Below are 14,271 nucleotides of genomic sequence, written 5' to 3'. Positions count from 1 at the left end.
AAACCTTGTATTTCTTCTTCCTGTGCCTAAGCTAGTCCTTCCTCCCGAGTCCCGGTAAATTGGGGATAGCGATGCCTATCACTGGGGATGCCACGAAGGTCAGAGACAGTCGGAGAGGTGCCTGGAACTGCTGGGCCTCGGAAGCTGTTGTTGGATTAGAGTGGGACCTGCCCCTGGGACCTGTCGCCAGGAATGCTGCCCAGGCCGGACGACCGGGGAACGGGACCTGCAGCTGGGGCCAGGGGCTCCGGTTGAGGCAGCCCGGGGTGGTCGGGTCGCGCGCCCAGGCGGAGGCCGAGAGCTCCCTCGGGCCTTCCGTTGGCAGTCTGAGCTGCCTCTGCACTCGCCGAGGAGGATTAAAGCCAGATGTGGCGGGGGGGGAGGGGGGCGGCGCGGAGACGCCGAGCTCTCGGAGCCTGGGACCCGAGACCAAGACGCAGCTCCAGACCTCGCCGTGACATTAAATGCAGCGGGGGGAGGAAAGGGATCTCAGGAGAGTTATATAGGCTGCGAGACGACACCCCTAAATGACAGCCGGGCAGGCCACTGACGCGAGCGGCTGGGCCGCGCGGGGGCGCCCAGTGGAGGGCGCGCAGCACCGGCGGCCAATGGCTGGCGGGGTCGCGGGCGGGGCCGACGGGCGGGGCGGCCGCGGCGCTCCAGCGGCGGGGGCGGAGTCGCGCTGGGGAGGCGGGGCACCCGGCAGCAGCAGCGGCTGCAGCGGCGGCCACAGCAGCCTCGGCGGCGGCCGCGGCAGCACTGGCAACGCCAGCGGCGGGTGAGGGGCTCACGGCTCGCGGCGGCGGCGGCGGCGGCACGCGGGCGGCCTCGAGGTGGGGGCGCAGGGCGGCTGCGCGGAGGGGCGCGGGATGGAGGGGCGGTGCCGGCTGCTGGGCTGCGAGCCGCCGGGGTCGCGAAAGATCCACCTGCTGGTAACGGAGGCGCCCGCGCCGCGGCCCGACAGGGAGCTCGCGCCTCCGGCTGCTGCGGGGCCGGATCGGGGCGCTGGCTGGGCCTCGGGGCGGGGCGCGGGCCGGGGCGCCCTGGCCGCGGGGTCAGCTCCGTGCCACCGCCGCCGCCGCTACAGCCCCTTGGTGCCGCGCGCTCTCGCGGTGGCCGGCAGGGCGCCTGGTGCGTTTCCCGGCGCTCCCCGGCGCAGCGGGGCTCGTCGACTTTGGGGCAAAGTGGAGGAAAGTGCGGGCTTAGGGGGTACTGGGGGGAAGGGAGAGTTGCCCGCGGGCCCGGCCGCCAGGGCCCACACCCGCCCCGGGGTTGGAGCCTTTACAGGGCCGGCGGCAGGTGAGGCGGGGGCCAGGAGGTCCGGGGCATGGAGGCAGGGGTGCTCCCGCCGACGCAGAGGCGGCGTGTAGCGGTCGTAGCGAGTCTTTCTACAAACTGAAGGTGTGAGGATCGGGTGTGAAAGAGCACCCCCATCCCCCCCAGGCCCCAGTTGTCCTGGAGGGGGAAGCTGCAGATGGGACCCTTAGGTTGGGTCCGGGTGATTGCACACAAAGTGTACCAGGTGACACCTCCGAGGCGTGTTTTACGAGCTGGCAGTCATACCACTTGCGCGCCCGCTTTTATTTCTCGCAGCGTGTGTTTCTCTTGAGCCCGTTCATTGCTTACAGTCCGAATTGCGAAATGTAAGCAGACATAATGTATGTTTTTAATGCTTTCCATGTATTTTGCTGTTGTGCTTTTGCTGTCGGACGCATTCTCGTGGAAGATAATGATAGCGTCGCTCGGTGGCATACAGAACCTAAATTTAGAATCAAATAATCGTTTTGTGGTTTATCTTTCTTTTTCTGAATGTTAAAAAAATAGTTTTATTAACAGGTTATCGTGGCATGGGTTTCTTTAGCCCGCACTTGTAAATCCGAAAATGTACTGGACGATGAGATTATGTAAACTGTATTAATGAAAGATATTAATCCTTTGATAAATTTAAAATAAATGAAATTTTACATAATTACTGTGTATAAAGTTATATAGCTCACGTCGTGGATTTCATGCTTGTGCCTTTCTTCAGGCACCTCTGTCCTGTCTGTGGGATAATGAGGGAATATGCCAAGTGTTCAGCAAAGTATTCTCAGCCATAAAATGTATTGAATGTTTCAGAGAACACTTTAAATGAAGGTTTTTGTATCTAATAATAAAACAATAGGACTGAAGCCCTTAAAGGGCAGTCAGATGAAACATTTTTCAGTCTGAGGTCTAGAGTTGAAGTTCCATTTGTCTTTGGCAGGATGAAGAAGATGATTAGTAATTTTAGCCACCACCTTTTTTATTGTTAAAGATTCAAATATGTTAAGTGATAATCTCAGAGCATTAAGGTGTTAGATTCAAATTTTTGCAAATGATAAACGATAAAACGATAAAAATGAGTCACTTTGTTTCTTGCCTTAGGTAGTCAGTCAATCCAGAGGGCTCTTGGCTGTCCAGACTGTGACTGCCTCCTGGTTGAAGAGCATGGAGATCATTAGTTTTGCTTTGGTCTGGAGTCTTCACTTGTGCTGTGCAGTTAAACTTCATTAGTTTGGAAACCCTAATTAAAATGTATGACTACATTCTTACTGAGTAAAATGCTCTTACATTTGTCCTGCAGAATTTCAGGTCTTATTTGTTAGTAGAATTGATAAGTATCTTCAGACTGAGCTTAATAGCTTCCTGGATCCAATTTTTAATATTTGGTATATTTTTCACATATTACTAATAGTATATCTATAGTCTACTTTGATTTTAGAAGTCATTCACTTTTATTGTATTTATACTGAATTTTATCATATGGGCTTTCTTTGTCTTTAATAAAACTATTTAAAAATATCCTTTATGATTCCTTCTCCACTTCCCCGTAATAATTAATTGGATGTTTACTCTAATAACCTGTATACTTTTAGGTCTTTCACTAGGAAAAAATCCTTCCTGAAGTAGGGTGCGGCTAAATATGTAGCAACAGAAAGTTATATACATTTTTATATAGTGTCACACCAGGATTATAATTCTACATTATATAATTTACTGAGTTATCACATCTCTTTTTATAATCAGAACTCATTATTGGGTGCTTATTGATATAAGACAATATATTAGGCACTTTTAAGAATTTAGTTCAAATTGTAGGATTTTGCCACAAAGATTTTAAAGTCTAAACCATCAGTGTGAACGTGTTTGATGTTAACTTGTCTTAACTATAGAAAGTGAGTCACTTTGGTTGTAGAAAATAGTGATAACTTTTGAGAATATCTTTGGAGTTCTTTATTTTCAGATAGAAAGAGGAAGCAAGGAAGTAGAGGGGTTCAGTGCTTCTAGAATATTATGCCACAGTGAGAGCTACTGGCCAAGGAGGGTTAAAAGGCATGCGTCGGGGGGTGGGGGGGTGGGGGGTGGTGTGTGTGTGTGTGTGTGTGTGTGTGTGTGTGTGTGTGTGTGTGTGTGTGTGTGTGTGTGTGTGTGTGTGTGTGTGTGTGTGTGTGTGTGTGTGTGTGTGTGTGTGTGTGTGTGTGTGTGTGGTGGGGGAGGGGTGCTTAGCCAGAGGTTACAGGAAGTGAGAAATTTGTTTAAAGTCTTAGGTTTAAACTCGGAAATTTCCTATGAATTTTGCAGTTTATTTCATAATAGATCCATATTCGTTATAGAAGAGAACATTTTTAAAATTCACACACTGTTGGATAACAATACCTCAGGAAGGTTCTCTAGACAGGGAGTGGCCCTAGCACTTCTCTTTGTACTTACAAGGTGCAGGTGGCCCAGTTTGAGAGGCAAAGGGTGGTAGGTAAGATTAGTGTTCCCTCTCTGGGTTAACAGTGCCTGTCTCATTACACCTGAAACTAATGTAACATTGTGTGTCAATTATACTTCAATTTAAAAAAGGCCTGCCTCTTAGGGTTTTGTTGAAGATTTAAAGCATATAATGAAGCATAGGAAACAGTACCTTGTAGCTTCTATCATTGTTACCATTAATACTATGCCTTAGACTAGCAGAGATTTCTAGTTACTATGTTCAGTTTTACAAAGTAGCTGAGATGGTGGTTTCTGAATTGCCTACAAATGGCTACTTTAATCAGCCATACTTTGTAGCTGAGGGAATTGTCCCTTGGGCTTGTTAGGCATTTTTGGAGGTGCATTAACTCACCCCAGTAGAGTGTGTCTTAGTGTATTGCCACATGCATCTTATGGTCCCTTTGAGGCCACTGGGAATCAATGGACATCTTGGAGTGCCTGACATGCCCCCAGGGAATGAGATTGGCTATGCATAGTGCAGACCAAACCCGTGGCTGGCTGCAGTTGTTTGTTTTGTTTTGTTTTTTTTGGTTTGTTTGTTTGCTTTTATTTTTTTAACACAGTTAACATTTATGGAGAACCTATTAAGTGCTAGGTGACTATACTTAAGTACGTATAAGGACTTGATTGAATTCAAATTTCTCAACAGCTCTGCTAGCTGGGTGGTGATCTCCAGATTTTCGGAGTGAATGTTCTGGTTGGGTTGCTGCATTTTCTAAATCCTTCCGTATTCCCAATTGACACCTTGGGAGCAGGTTAATCACTGGAACAACTACGTTTCTTTTATGATAATGATAAATGGCAATAATAACTGTGACCTTTCTATTTAACAGTATTTGTGTCCTAGAAGTGGAGCCAGGACAGGTGGTTTGCTCAATTTTATGGATGAAAAAGCGAGGCCTAGATCAGTGGCACACCTGAGGTCCTATATAGAATGATGTTGCTGGATCTAGAGCCCAGGTTTTTTGATGCTTGTAGGTTGTATTCTGTCAGTTTTTCTTAAAAATTTTCAAAACAGTAACTATTATTTTGCAATAGGGAAACTGAGGAGTGTGACGGTTATATTACTTAGGAACTGTTGTGTGATCCTCAGAGTTATCAGCTTGGAATCTGTGGCTTACTATTTGTTTAACAAGTCCCGCAACTTCTCCCTTTAAATAATGAGCCATAATTTTCTTTTTGCCGACAAAACAGAATCAGTGAGGAGGGAATATAGTTTGAAGCTCTTTTTCTGGAGGAGAAACACCATACGATTCTAGAATATAATAAATGAATTGTTTAGATGTGGGGATAATCTTTGTAGATGGAGGTTAGCCCAGCCAAAAGTCTGTTCATAATGGTGAATGATAAATGAAGAAAATAATATTTTGCATTATTGAACAAGTTTTTCTTTCTCTTTTTTCCCTGAATAGGAAGAAAGAAGCCTGAGACAGCAGCCTATGAAGACTGTGAAGACAATCCTGAATAGCAATTATGAATGATGTTGCTGCTAGGCTTGTTCTGCGGAGCATCTGAAATGAACCTCTCTTATTGATTGTTTTTATTGGCCCAGAGCCAGGAGTACTGGATTCAGTTGACTTCAGGATTAAAAAGAGAACAGTCCTGGTTATCATCATAAACATATGAACCAGTGTGATGGTGAAATGAGATGAGGCTCCGAAATGGAACTGTAGCTACTGTTTTAGCATTTATCACTTCGTTCCTGACTTTATCTTGGTATACTACGTGGCAAAATGGGAAAGGTAAGGCAAATATCTCCAAAAATGTGCATGAAATGTAGTAGTAAAGGGTGCATAAATGCTTTGGTTAAGTACCCCAACAGTCTGCATGTTGCATGCTCTCTGCTGGTGGCCTCCTAGTTTCTTTCTGATACAAAAATGAAACTGTATTCTTGGACAGAGGAGACAGAATTTCTAATTTGAATGGGGTTTGTTTTCAATTTCTTATAATTGCACTTGGAGAAATAGATACTGATCAGTGGTTATATTATACATGGCAGCCAAGTTGAATAATAGACTTTTGTTTTGACATTTTATTTTTATTAAACATCATAAATGCTTAATAAGCTTCTTTGTACTGGGTGTTGTTTAAAGTGCTTAAAAGGACACAATCAGCGCCTTCATGAAATTTACATGCTGATTATAGTAATGATTTGGTGCTGTGTAGTTAATGATTTAAACTACATGTGTTGACAGATTGCTCTTTGGGCAAGAGTATTTATGAAGTGAGTGAGGATAAATTCTTAAAAACTGGAAACAAATTTTTTTTTTTTAAGATTTTATTCATTTGACAGAGAGAGACACAGCGAGAGAGGGAACACAAGCAGGGGGAGTGGGAGAGGGAGAAGCAGGCTTCCCGCGGAGCAGGGAGTCCAATGTGGGGCTCGATCCCAGGACCCTGGGATCATGACCTGAGCCGAAGGCAGATGCTTAACGACTGAGCCACCCAGGCGCCCCTTGGAAACAAATTTTAAGTTTATTGTGTTTTACTGTTGAATTATGTTTTTAAGGAAGGTTATTTGTTAAGTGATATTCAGGGATAATGCCTTTGCTTTTTTTTTTAACCTTATTTATTTATTTATTTGAGAGAGAGAGAGCACGTGTGCATGCACAGGGGGAAGGGCAGAGGGAGAGGGAGAGAGAGAAAATCTTAAGCAGGCTCCATGCCCAGCATAGAGCCCAGCTCCAGGCTCAATCTCTCACAACCCTGAGCTCATGACCTGAACCAAAATCAAGAGTCGGATGCTCAGCCTACTGAGCCAACCAGGTGCCCCCATTCCTTATGTTAATCTAGGGAATGTTGATGGCAAAGAAGGATGGAAGTATATATTTGGTTTTTTAGAATCAAGTTAGAGTAGTCATCATCACCAGGTTATTTGAGGGTTCTATTGCTGGCGTTATTTTATTAACTTACATGAAGATAACTGAAAAGGTGCATTCGTTATTTAATTTTCTTCTGGCATGTATATAGATATGTATATGTAGATGTGTATATCTCTGTGTGAGTACATGTGTATAAAATAAGCTGATTAAAGTGGAAAGCATATGATCTATTCTTTAAGCCAGTATACTATCTCCCTTTTTTTTTTTTTTTTTTCCTGAGTTGGGCTGTAATTTTGAGAGGAACTATACCGGGGAGAAATGAATGAAAAACTTGGTGAAGACCTTTATTCTTTGTGGACAAATATATACATTTTAGATTAGTTTTTTAATTGTACCAAAAGGAGAAGACATACTTAGGAAGACCTTTGACTAGTTAATTTAATCAAACTATTGATTGTCCCAGACATGACCAAAACAGATCACTGGCCTTAAAAGTTTACTTATGAAATAAGAGAATTGACCATAAGGGGAATATATGGATTTTTTTCTTATCAGGAAACTTATCTATTCAGAGTTATAGTCATGGAGAAATGTGATCCTTCTCACTGAGTCTTATGTAAGGGATTAAAATTTTTGGAATCTCCGTTCCACTTACCTTGTTTCTTGTGTAAAGGCATTATAAGCATTATTTTCTCTTTGTATTAAGCTGTCTTTAGGGGTGCCTGGGTGCCTCAGTGGGCTAAGCATCTGCCTTGGGCTCAGGTCATGATCCCAGGGTCCTGGGATCGAGCCCCATGTCACTCTGCTCAGCGAGGAGCCTGCTTCTCCCTGTCCCTCTCCTTCTGCCTCCTACTCCCCCTGCTTGTGCGCTCTCTCTGTCAAATAAATAAATAAATAAAATCTTAAAAAAAAAAGTTGTCTTTAGAATCAAGATTTAAAACATATAAATATTCTTTCATCCTGTGGTATTAGATAACACAAAGTCCATTCTCTTTGATTATCATTCTTTGACCAGCTCTGTAATCCTTTCATGATATTCTTCTGCTCTGTTTTTCTGCTTAGTGTTTTGTCCAGACTTTTTCAGGTATCAACAGAGGACTCCTGTTATGGTTATGTAAGATCCTCTGTTTTTTTAAATTTTTTTATTTGTTTGTTTGTTTAAGATTTTATTTATTTGAGAGAGAGGAGAAGCAGGCTCTGCATTGAGCAGGGAGCCTGGTGTGGGGCTCAATCCCAGGACCCCTGGGATCCTGACCCGAGCCAAAGGCAGATTCTTAAACGGACTGAGCCACCTAGGCACCCCAATCCTCTGTGTTTTAAGGCTATCATTTATGTAACTGATCTAACTGCTGAGCATTTGGATTCTTTCTAGATCATTCTGGCAGTCAGATAGCCTGGATTTTCCAGAGCAGTCCTGATCTCAGATATTCAGTTCTAGTATACTCATCAACCATGTGCTCTGATTTTTATATTGAAAGTATGGTTTCCATAATCATTGACTTTGCTGGGCTAGTAGTTTTTATTTTTCATTCACTCATTGGTCCCTTTTATAGGTACCTATCCTGCCTAGCACTGCATTAAATGCTATGAATATGAAAGAAATAAGAAACTTAACACCTCTTGAGAAGCTCAGGGACTGGGAGGGGAAGATTCAGGTAAACAAAACAAATATGATACCATCAAATAGACTGAGATAGAAGTAATAACATGGTGCTGGGGAAGCATATTGCATGTTATATATGATTTAGTTTAATCCTTATAACAACCCTGGGAAGAATTACTACCCCCTTTCACTAGATGAGAAAACTGAGGTAGAGTGGTTGAGAAATTTGCCAAGGTCATACATTTAAGTGGTAAAGTGAAGTTTGAACTCCGTCATGCTGGTTCCAGAGATTATGTTCTTAGCTATTGGTCTACTTCCCAGAAGAGCAGAGACTGAGGCTACTAATTCTTGAGTCACTTCAGAAAGAATAAATAGGAAGGTGATGCCAGGCAGAGTAGTAGAGAGTGGGCATGTCGGGGAGAAAGCGCTCCTTGTGCAGCCACGAAGTTCTGAAAGGGTGTAGAGTATTTGTGCTTTGGAATTAGGAGACACTCAGATTCATGGGCACATAGGACTCCTAGACTCTCAAGGTTTAGTTGGTAATCACAGTGCAATTCTTAACATATTTTTCATAGGTCTTCATTTAACACTTGGAAGAAAACATGAGCTGGTCCATGGGTTTGGCATAAGTTTGGGAGAATGTTAGAAACCCAGCCAGGGAAGATGGAGTTAGGGCTGGGACACCAATTTTTGCAGGGTATGCAGAATTAAATGAGGCAGAATTCTAATTATGTGGGATGGACAGGTTGGGAAAGTTGTAAGCAGACGTTGTGAGAGTGGGACCAGAGTTATTACAGGTCTCACTTGCAGCTGGGGTTCTCCTAAAGAACTTCCTACTTTGGTCAGGCACAATCCAGAAATTGGGGAAGACCGAGCAAGCAATCTGCCTGTCCATAGGGACATATAACATTCATGTACATGTTTTGTGTGGATTTCTGTGTGGACATAGGTTTTCATTTCTCTTGAGTATTTGCCTAGGAGTGGAGTTGCTGGATCATGTAGTAACTCTATATTTAATCATTTGAAGAGCTGCCAGACTGTTTTTCATAGCAGCTGGACCATTATGCATTCCTTCTAGTAGCGTATGAGGGTTCCAATGTCTTCACATGCTTTGACAACACTTATTACCTGGCTTTCGATTCTCATTCTAGTGGTAGGGAGATAGTGTTTTATTGTGATTTTGATTGGCATTTCTCTGATGACTAATGATGTCTAGCATCTTTTTATATACTTTTAGCAATTTGGACATATTCTTTGGAAATTGTCTATTCAGATCCTTCGCTTATTTTTAAAAAGGGGTTATTTGTCTTTTTATTAAGTTATAAGAGTTCTTTATATATTCTAGATATAGTTTCCTTAGCAGATACATGATTTGCAAATATTTTCTCCCATTTTGTGGATTGTCTTTCACAGTCTTGATGGTGCCCTGTGAAGCACAAGAGTTTTAAATTTTGATGAAGTTCCGTCTATTTCTGTTGTTCCTTGTGCTTTTGGCTTTGTATCTAAGAGTTCATTGTCATATCTGAGATAATGAAAATTCTGCTATGTTTGCCTCTAAGAGTCTTGGCCTTTGATCCATTTTAGGTCAGTTTTTGTGTGTGGTATGAAGTAAAGGTCCAACTCGGTTCTTTTGCATCTGGCTATCCAGTTGTCCTAGCACAATTTGTTTAAAAGACTGTTTTTCCCCCATTGAATGATCTTGGCATTGTTGTTGAAAATCAGTTGATCATAAATGTATGGATTGATTTCTGGACTCTGAATTCCATTCCATTGATATTCCTTCTGCTAGTACCAGGCTATCTTGATTATTGTTGCTTTATAGTAAGTTCTGAAATTGGGAAGTGTAAGTTCTGCTACTTTAACTTTTTCAGGATTGTTTGGCTATTTTGGGTCCCTTCCAATTCCATGTGAATGTTAGCATCTGCTTGTCAATTTGTATAGAGAAGTCAACAGGGATTATGATAATCTATAGATCAGATTTGGTACCATTACCATCTTAACAGTGTTAGGTCTTCCAATCCATAAAACATAGGATTTCATTTATTTAGGTCTTTAATTTTTTTCAACAATTTTTGTGTACATTTACACAGTATAAGTTTTATGCTTCTCTTATTAAATTTATACTTAAGTATTTTATACTTTCTGATAGCATTTTGAATGGAGTTGTTTTCTTTTTTTTTTTTTTTAATTTTATTTATTTGACAGAGAGAGAGAGAGCAAGAGCAGGAACACAAGCAGGGGGAGTGGGAGAGGGAGAAGCAGGCTTCCCGCTGAGCAGGGAGCCCGATGTGGGGCTCGATCCCAGGACCCTGGGATCATGACCTGAGCTGAAGGCAGACACTTAATGACTGAGCCACCCAGGCGCCCCTGGAGTTGTTTTCTTAATTTTGTCAATTTTCATCACAAGTGTATAGAAACACAATTGATTTCTGTATATTGATCTTGTATCCTGCTATAGCCTCGCTGAGCTTATTTATTCTAATAGTGGATTCCTTAGGATTTTCTGTGTACCAGATCATGCCATCTATGAATAGAAGTAATTTTATTTCTTCCTTTCTAGTCTCATTGCCTTTTATTTCTTTGTGTTATTTAATTTTTCTGGCTAGAACCTTCATTTCAGTGTTAAATGGAAGTGATGTAAGAGCTGACCTCCTTGTCTTGATCTTAAGGGGAAAGAAGCCAGTCTTCAAATTTAAGTGGGATGTTAGCTGTGGTTTTTAAGTAGATGCTTTTTTTTTTTTTTTTCAGGTGAAGGAAGTTGCCTTCTATGCCTGATTTGCTGAGTGTTTTTATCGTGAAAATGTGTTGAATTTTGTCAAATGAATTTCCTGTGTCTATTGAGTAATTTTTGTTGTTGTTCTGTATTCTACTGATAAGATATATTACATTAATTGATTTTTAGGTGTTCATCCAACCTTGCATCCCTAGGATAAATAACACTTGGCCATGGTGTATAATTCTTCTTAGTTGTTGCTGGATTTGGTTGGCTAGTATTTGTTGGGGATTTTGCATCCATAGTCATAAAGGTTATTGGTCTGTAGTTTTCTTATATTGTGTTTGTCAGTTTTTGATCTTAGGGTAGTATTCATTTCATAGAAAGATTTGGCAAGTGTTCTTTTCTATTTTTGGAAGAGTTTGTGGAAAATAAGTATTCTTTGAATATTTGGTGGAGTCAGCACTGACATCATCTGGGCCTGGGCTTTTCTTTGTGTGTAGTTTTTTGATGACTGATAGAATCTTATTACTTGTTACAGGTCTTTTCAGATTCTGTATTTCTTCTCCAGTCAATTTCTGTAGGTTGTATTCTACTAATTTGTCCATTTCACTTAAGCTATCTAATTTATTGGTGTACAGTTCATCATATTTCTTTATAGTCCTTTCTATTTTTGTGAGATCAGTAGTAATGCCCCCTCTTTTGGTATTCTAATAGTTTTAGGGTGTTTTTTTTTTCTTGGTCAAACTAGCTAAAATTTTGTCGATTTTGTTGACCTTTCGAAGAACCAGCTTTTGGTTTCTTGATTTTCTCTATCTACTCTCTATTTCATTACTTTCTACTCTAATCTCGATCCTTTTCTTCCTTCTGCTTGTTTTAGGCTTAGTTTGCTCTTCTTTTTTTAGTGCAGGTAAGGTTTTTCTAGAAGGCAAGTTTATTGATTTGAGGTCTTTTTTCTTTCATACTGTGGGCATTTATAACTATAAACTTCCCTCTGGGCACTGCTTTAGTTGCATCCCATGTTTTGGTATGTTCTGTCTTGATTTTCATTAATTTCATAGTATTTTCTGATTTCTTACTTTTGTCTTTTACCAGTTAGTTGTTTAGGAGAGTGTTAATTTTCTTATATTGGTGAGTGTCCCGAATGTTTCTGTTATTCGTTCCTAATTCCATTTCATTGTGGTCAGAAGACATACTTTATATTATTTCTATCCTTTTAAATTTATTTAGATTTTTAAAAATAACCTAGCATATGGTCCATCCTGTAGAATGTTGCATGTGCACTTGAGACTATATATGCTGTTGTTGTAGGATGGAATGTTCTGTAGATGTCTGTCCGGTCCAGCTGGTGTATAGTGCTATTCAAGCTTTCAGTTTCCTTGTTGACCTTCTATCTAGTTGTTCTATCCATTATTGAAAGAGTATTGAGAATCCAACTATTGCTATAGAATTATCTATTTCTCTCTTCATTTTTGTCAGTTTTGCTTCATGTATTTTGGTGTTCTGTTATTGGGTGCATGTATTTTTCATTTTTAAATATTTATATTTTTATTTTATATTATAATTGAATATTCCCTGTTTTCTCTAGTAACATTTTTGTTTTAAAGTCTGTTTTGTCTGAGACTAGTATATCAGTATATAGCTATTCCAGCTTTTCTGTGGCTTCTACTTGTATGCTATGCTTTATTCTGTTCTTTGACTTTAATAATTTATTTGTGTCTTTAAATCTACAGTTTGACTCCTGTCAACAATCTAGAGTTTGATCATGATTTTCTGGAACTAGTCTGACAATGTCTACCTTTTGATTAGATTCTTTATCCATCCATGCTTACTATTATTGATATAGTTTGATTTATATCTGCCATCATTTTGTTTTTCATATGTCTCACATCTTTTTTCTTCCTCTTGTCCTTTTTTTGCATTGATTGAATATTTTCTAATGTAACATTTTAATTTCGTTAATGACTTCTTTCACTATTTTTTGAATATATTTTCGTAGTTGTTCCAGGGTTTATCATTTACATCGCAACTTATCAGAATCAGCTTCAGGTTAATGCTAAGTTAATCCCAGTAATATATAGAAATGTTACTTCTATATAGTTCTATCACTCCCTCTTTTTGTGTTGTTATTGTTGTATACTTTACATCTGTCACTATTATAAACCCAACAATACATTGCTATCATTTTACCATCTGTTATTTCCTTAGCACATTGCAGCTTTATTCTCACCTACCTCCTTTGTTCTGTTATTGGCAAATATATTACATTTCCATGTGTTACAGACTTGGTGATACATTATATGCATATCACATTATACTATTTTTAAATAATTGAAGAGAAAAAAAGTGTGCATTAACAGTGTCTATTATAATTACATAATCACTGGTGCTCTTTGTGTGGATTTAAATTGCTGTCTAGGATTACTTGCTTTCAGCTTAATGATTTCCTCTAGTATTTCTTGTAAGGAAGGTCTGCTAGCAATGAATCCTTTCAATTTTTATTTATCTTGGAATATGTGTATTTTACCTTCATTTTTGAAATACAGCTCTGCTGGACTTAGGATTCTTGATTGATAGGGTTTTTGTTTTGTTTTGAAGGACTTTGTGTCATCCTACCGCCTCTGGCCTCCATTATTTCTCCTGAGAAGTTAGCTGTTGTTCTCCTTGGGGTTCCCTTGTCATTGATGGATCATTTTTCTTTTGTGGTTTTCAAGATTGTTCTGTGTTTGACTTTTATCATTTTTACCGTGATGTGTCTGTTTATGGGTTTTGCTTCCTAGATGTGTAGGTTACTGGTTTTCAGGAACATTGGGAAGTATTAAGTCATTTTCTTTGAATATTTTTTGTTTTGTTTTGTTTTTACCTTTCTCTCCTCTTCTGGTATTCCCAGTACATTCATGCTGTTATTCTTAATGGTATCCCAAATTTCTATGAGATTCTGTTCATTTTTCTTCATCTTTTTTTCTCTTTCTTCAGTTTACGTAATCTCTACTGATCTGTCTTCAGGTTGGCTGATTCTTTTTGCCAGTTCATATCTACTGTTGAGGTCCTCTAGTGAATTTATAATTTCTATTATTGTACTTTTCAACTCCAGAATTGGCATTTGGTTCTTTCTTAAAATTTCTGTCTCTTTATTGATACTCTCTTTGATGCAATATTGTCATGCCTTCCTTTACTTTTTCAGTGACGTTTTCTTTTAGTTCTATGAGTGTATTTATAATGGCTTCTTGGAAATATTTACCTGCTAAGTCCTACATCTAGTCATACTCACAGGGAGTGTCTTATGCTGCCTGCTTTTTTTCTGGTGTGTGGGTCATATTTATTTATTTGCATACCTATAATTTTTTGTTGGA

The 14,271-nt window shown here is 40.2% G+C and overlaps 1 protein-coding gene across 7 annotated transcripts in view; it reads left to right on the top strand.

Moving 5' to 3' along the window:
- Positions 1-687: 687 nt before the first annotated feature.
- MGAT4A (alpha-1,3-mannosyl-glycoprotein 4-beta-N-acetylglucosaminyltransferase A) overlaps positions 688-14,271 on the top strand; it is a 126,321-nt gene continuing 112,737 nt past the window's right edge. For 4 of the 7 annotated variants that reach the window (XM_036110749.2, XM_036110748.2, XM_078056647.1 and 1 more), the window contains exons 1-2: positions 689-833; positions 5,193-5,522. In XM_036110749.2, the coding sequence (XP_035966642.1) occupies positions 5,429-5,522 (94 nt within the window). In that variant the 5' untranslated portion in view covers positions 689-833; positions 5,193-5,428. Of the gene's footprint in view, positions 834-5,192; positions 5,523-14,271 lie in introns of all 7 variants that reach the window. The other 3 variants (XM_078056646.1, XM_078056644.1, XM_078056645.1) reach the window with 2 other exon arrangements.

The sequence above is a fragment of the Halichoerus grypus genome, chromosome 10 (assembly GCF_964656455.1).
Source record: "Halichoerus grypus chromosome 10, mHalGry1.hap1.1, whole genome shotgun sequence".
Lineage (NCBI taxonomy): Eukaryota > Metazoa > Chordata > Mammalia > Carnivora > Phocidae > Halichoerus > Halichoerus grypus.
This window is presented reverse-complemented; position numbering and strand designations above follow the sequence as displayed.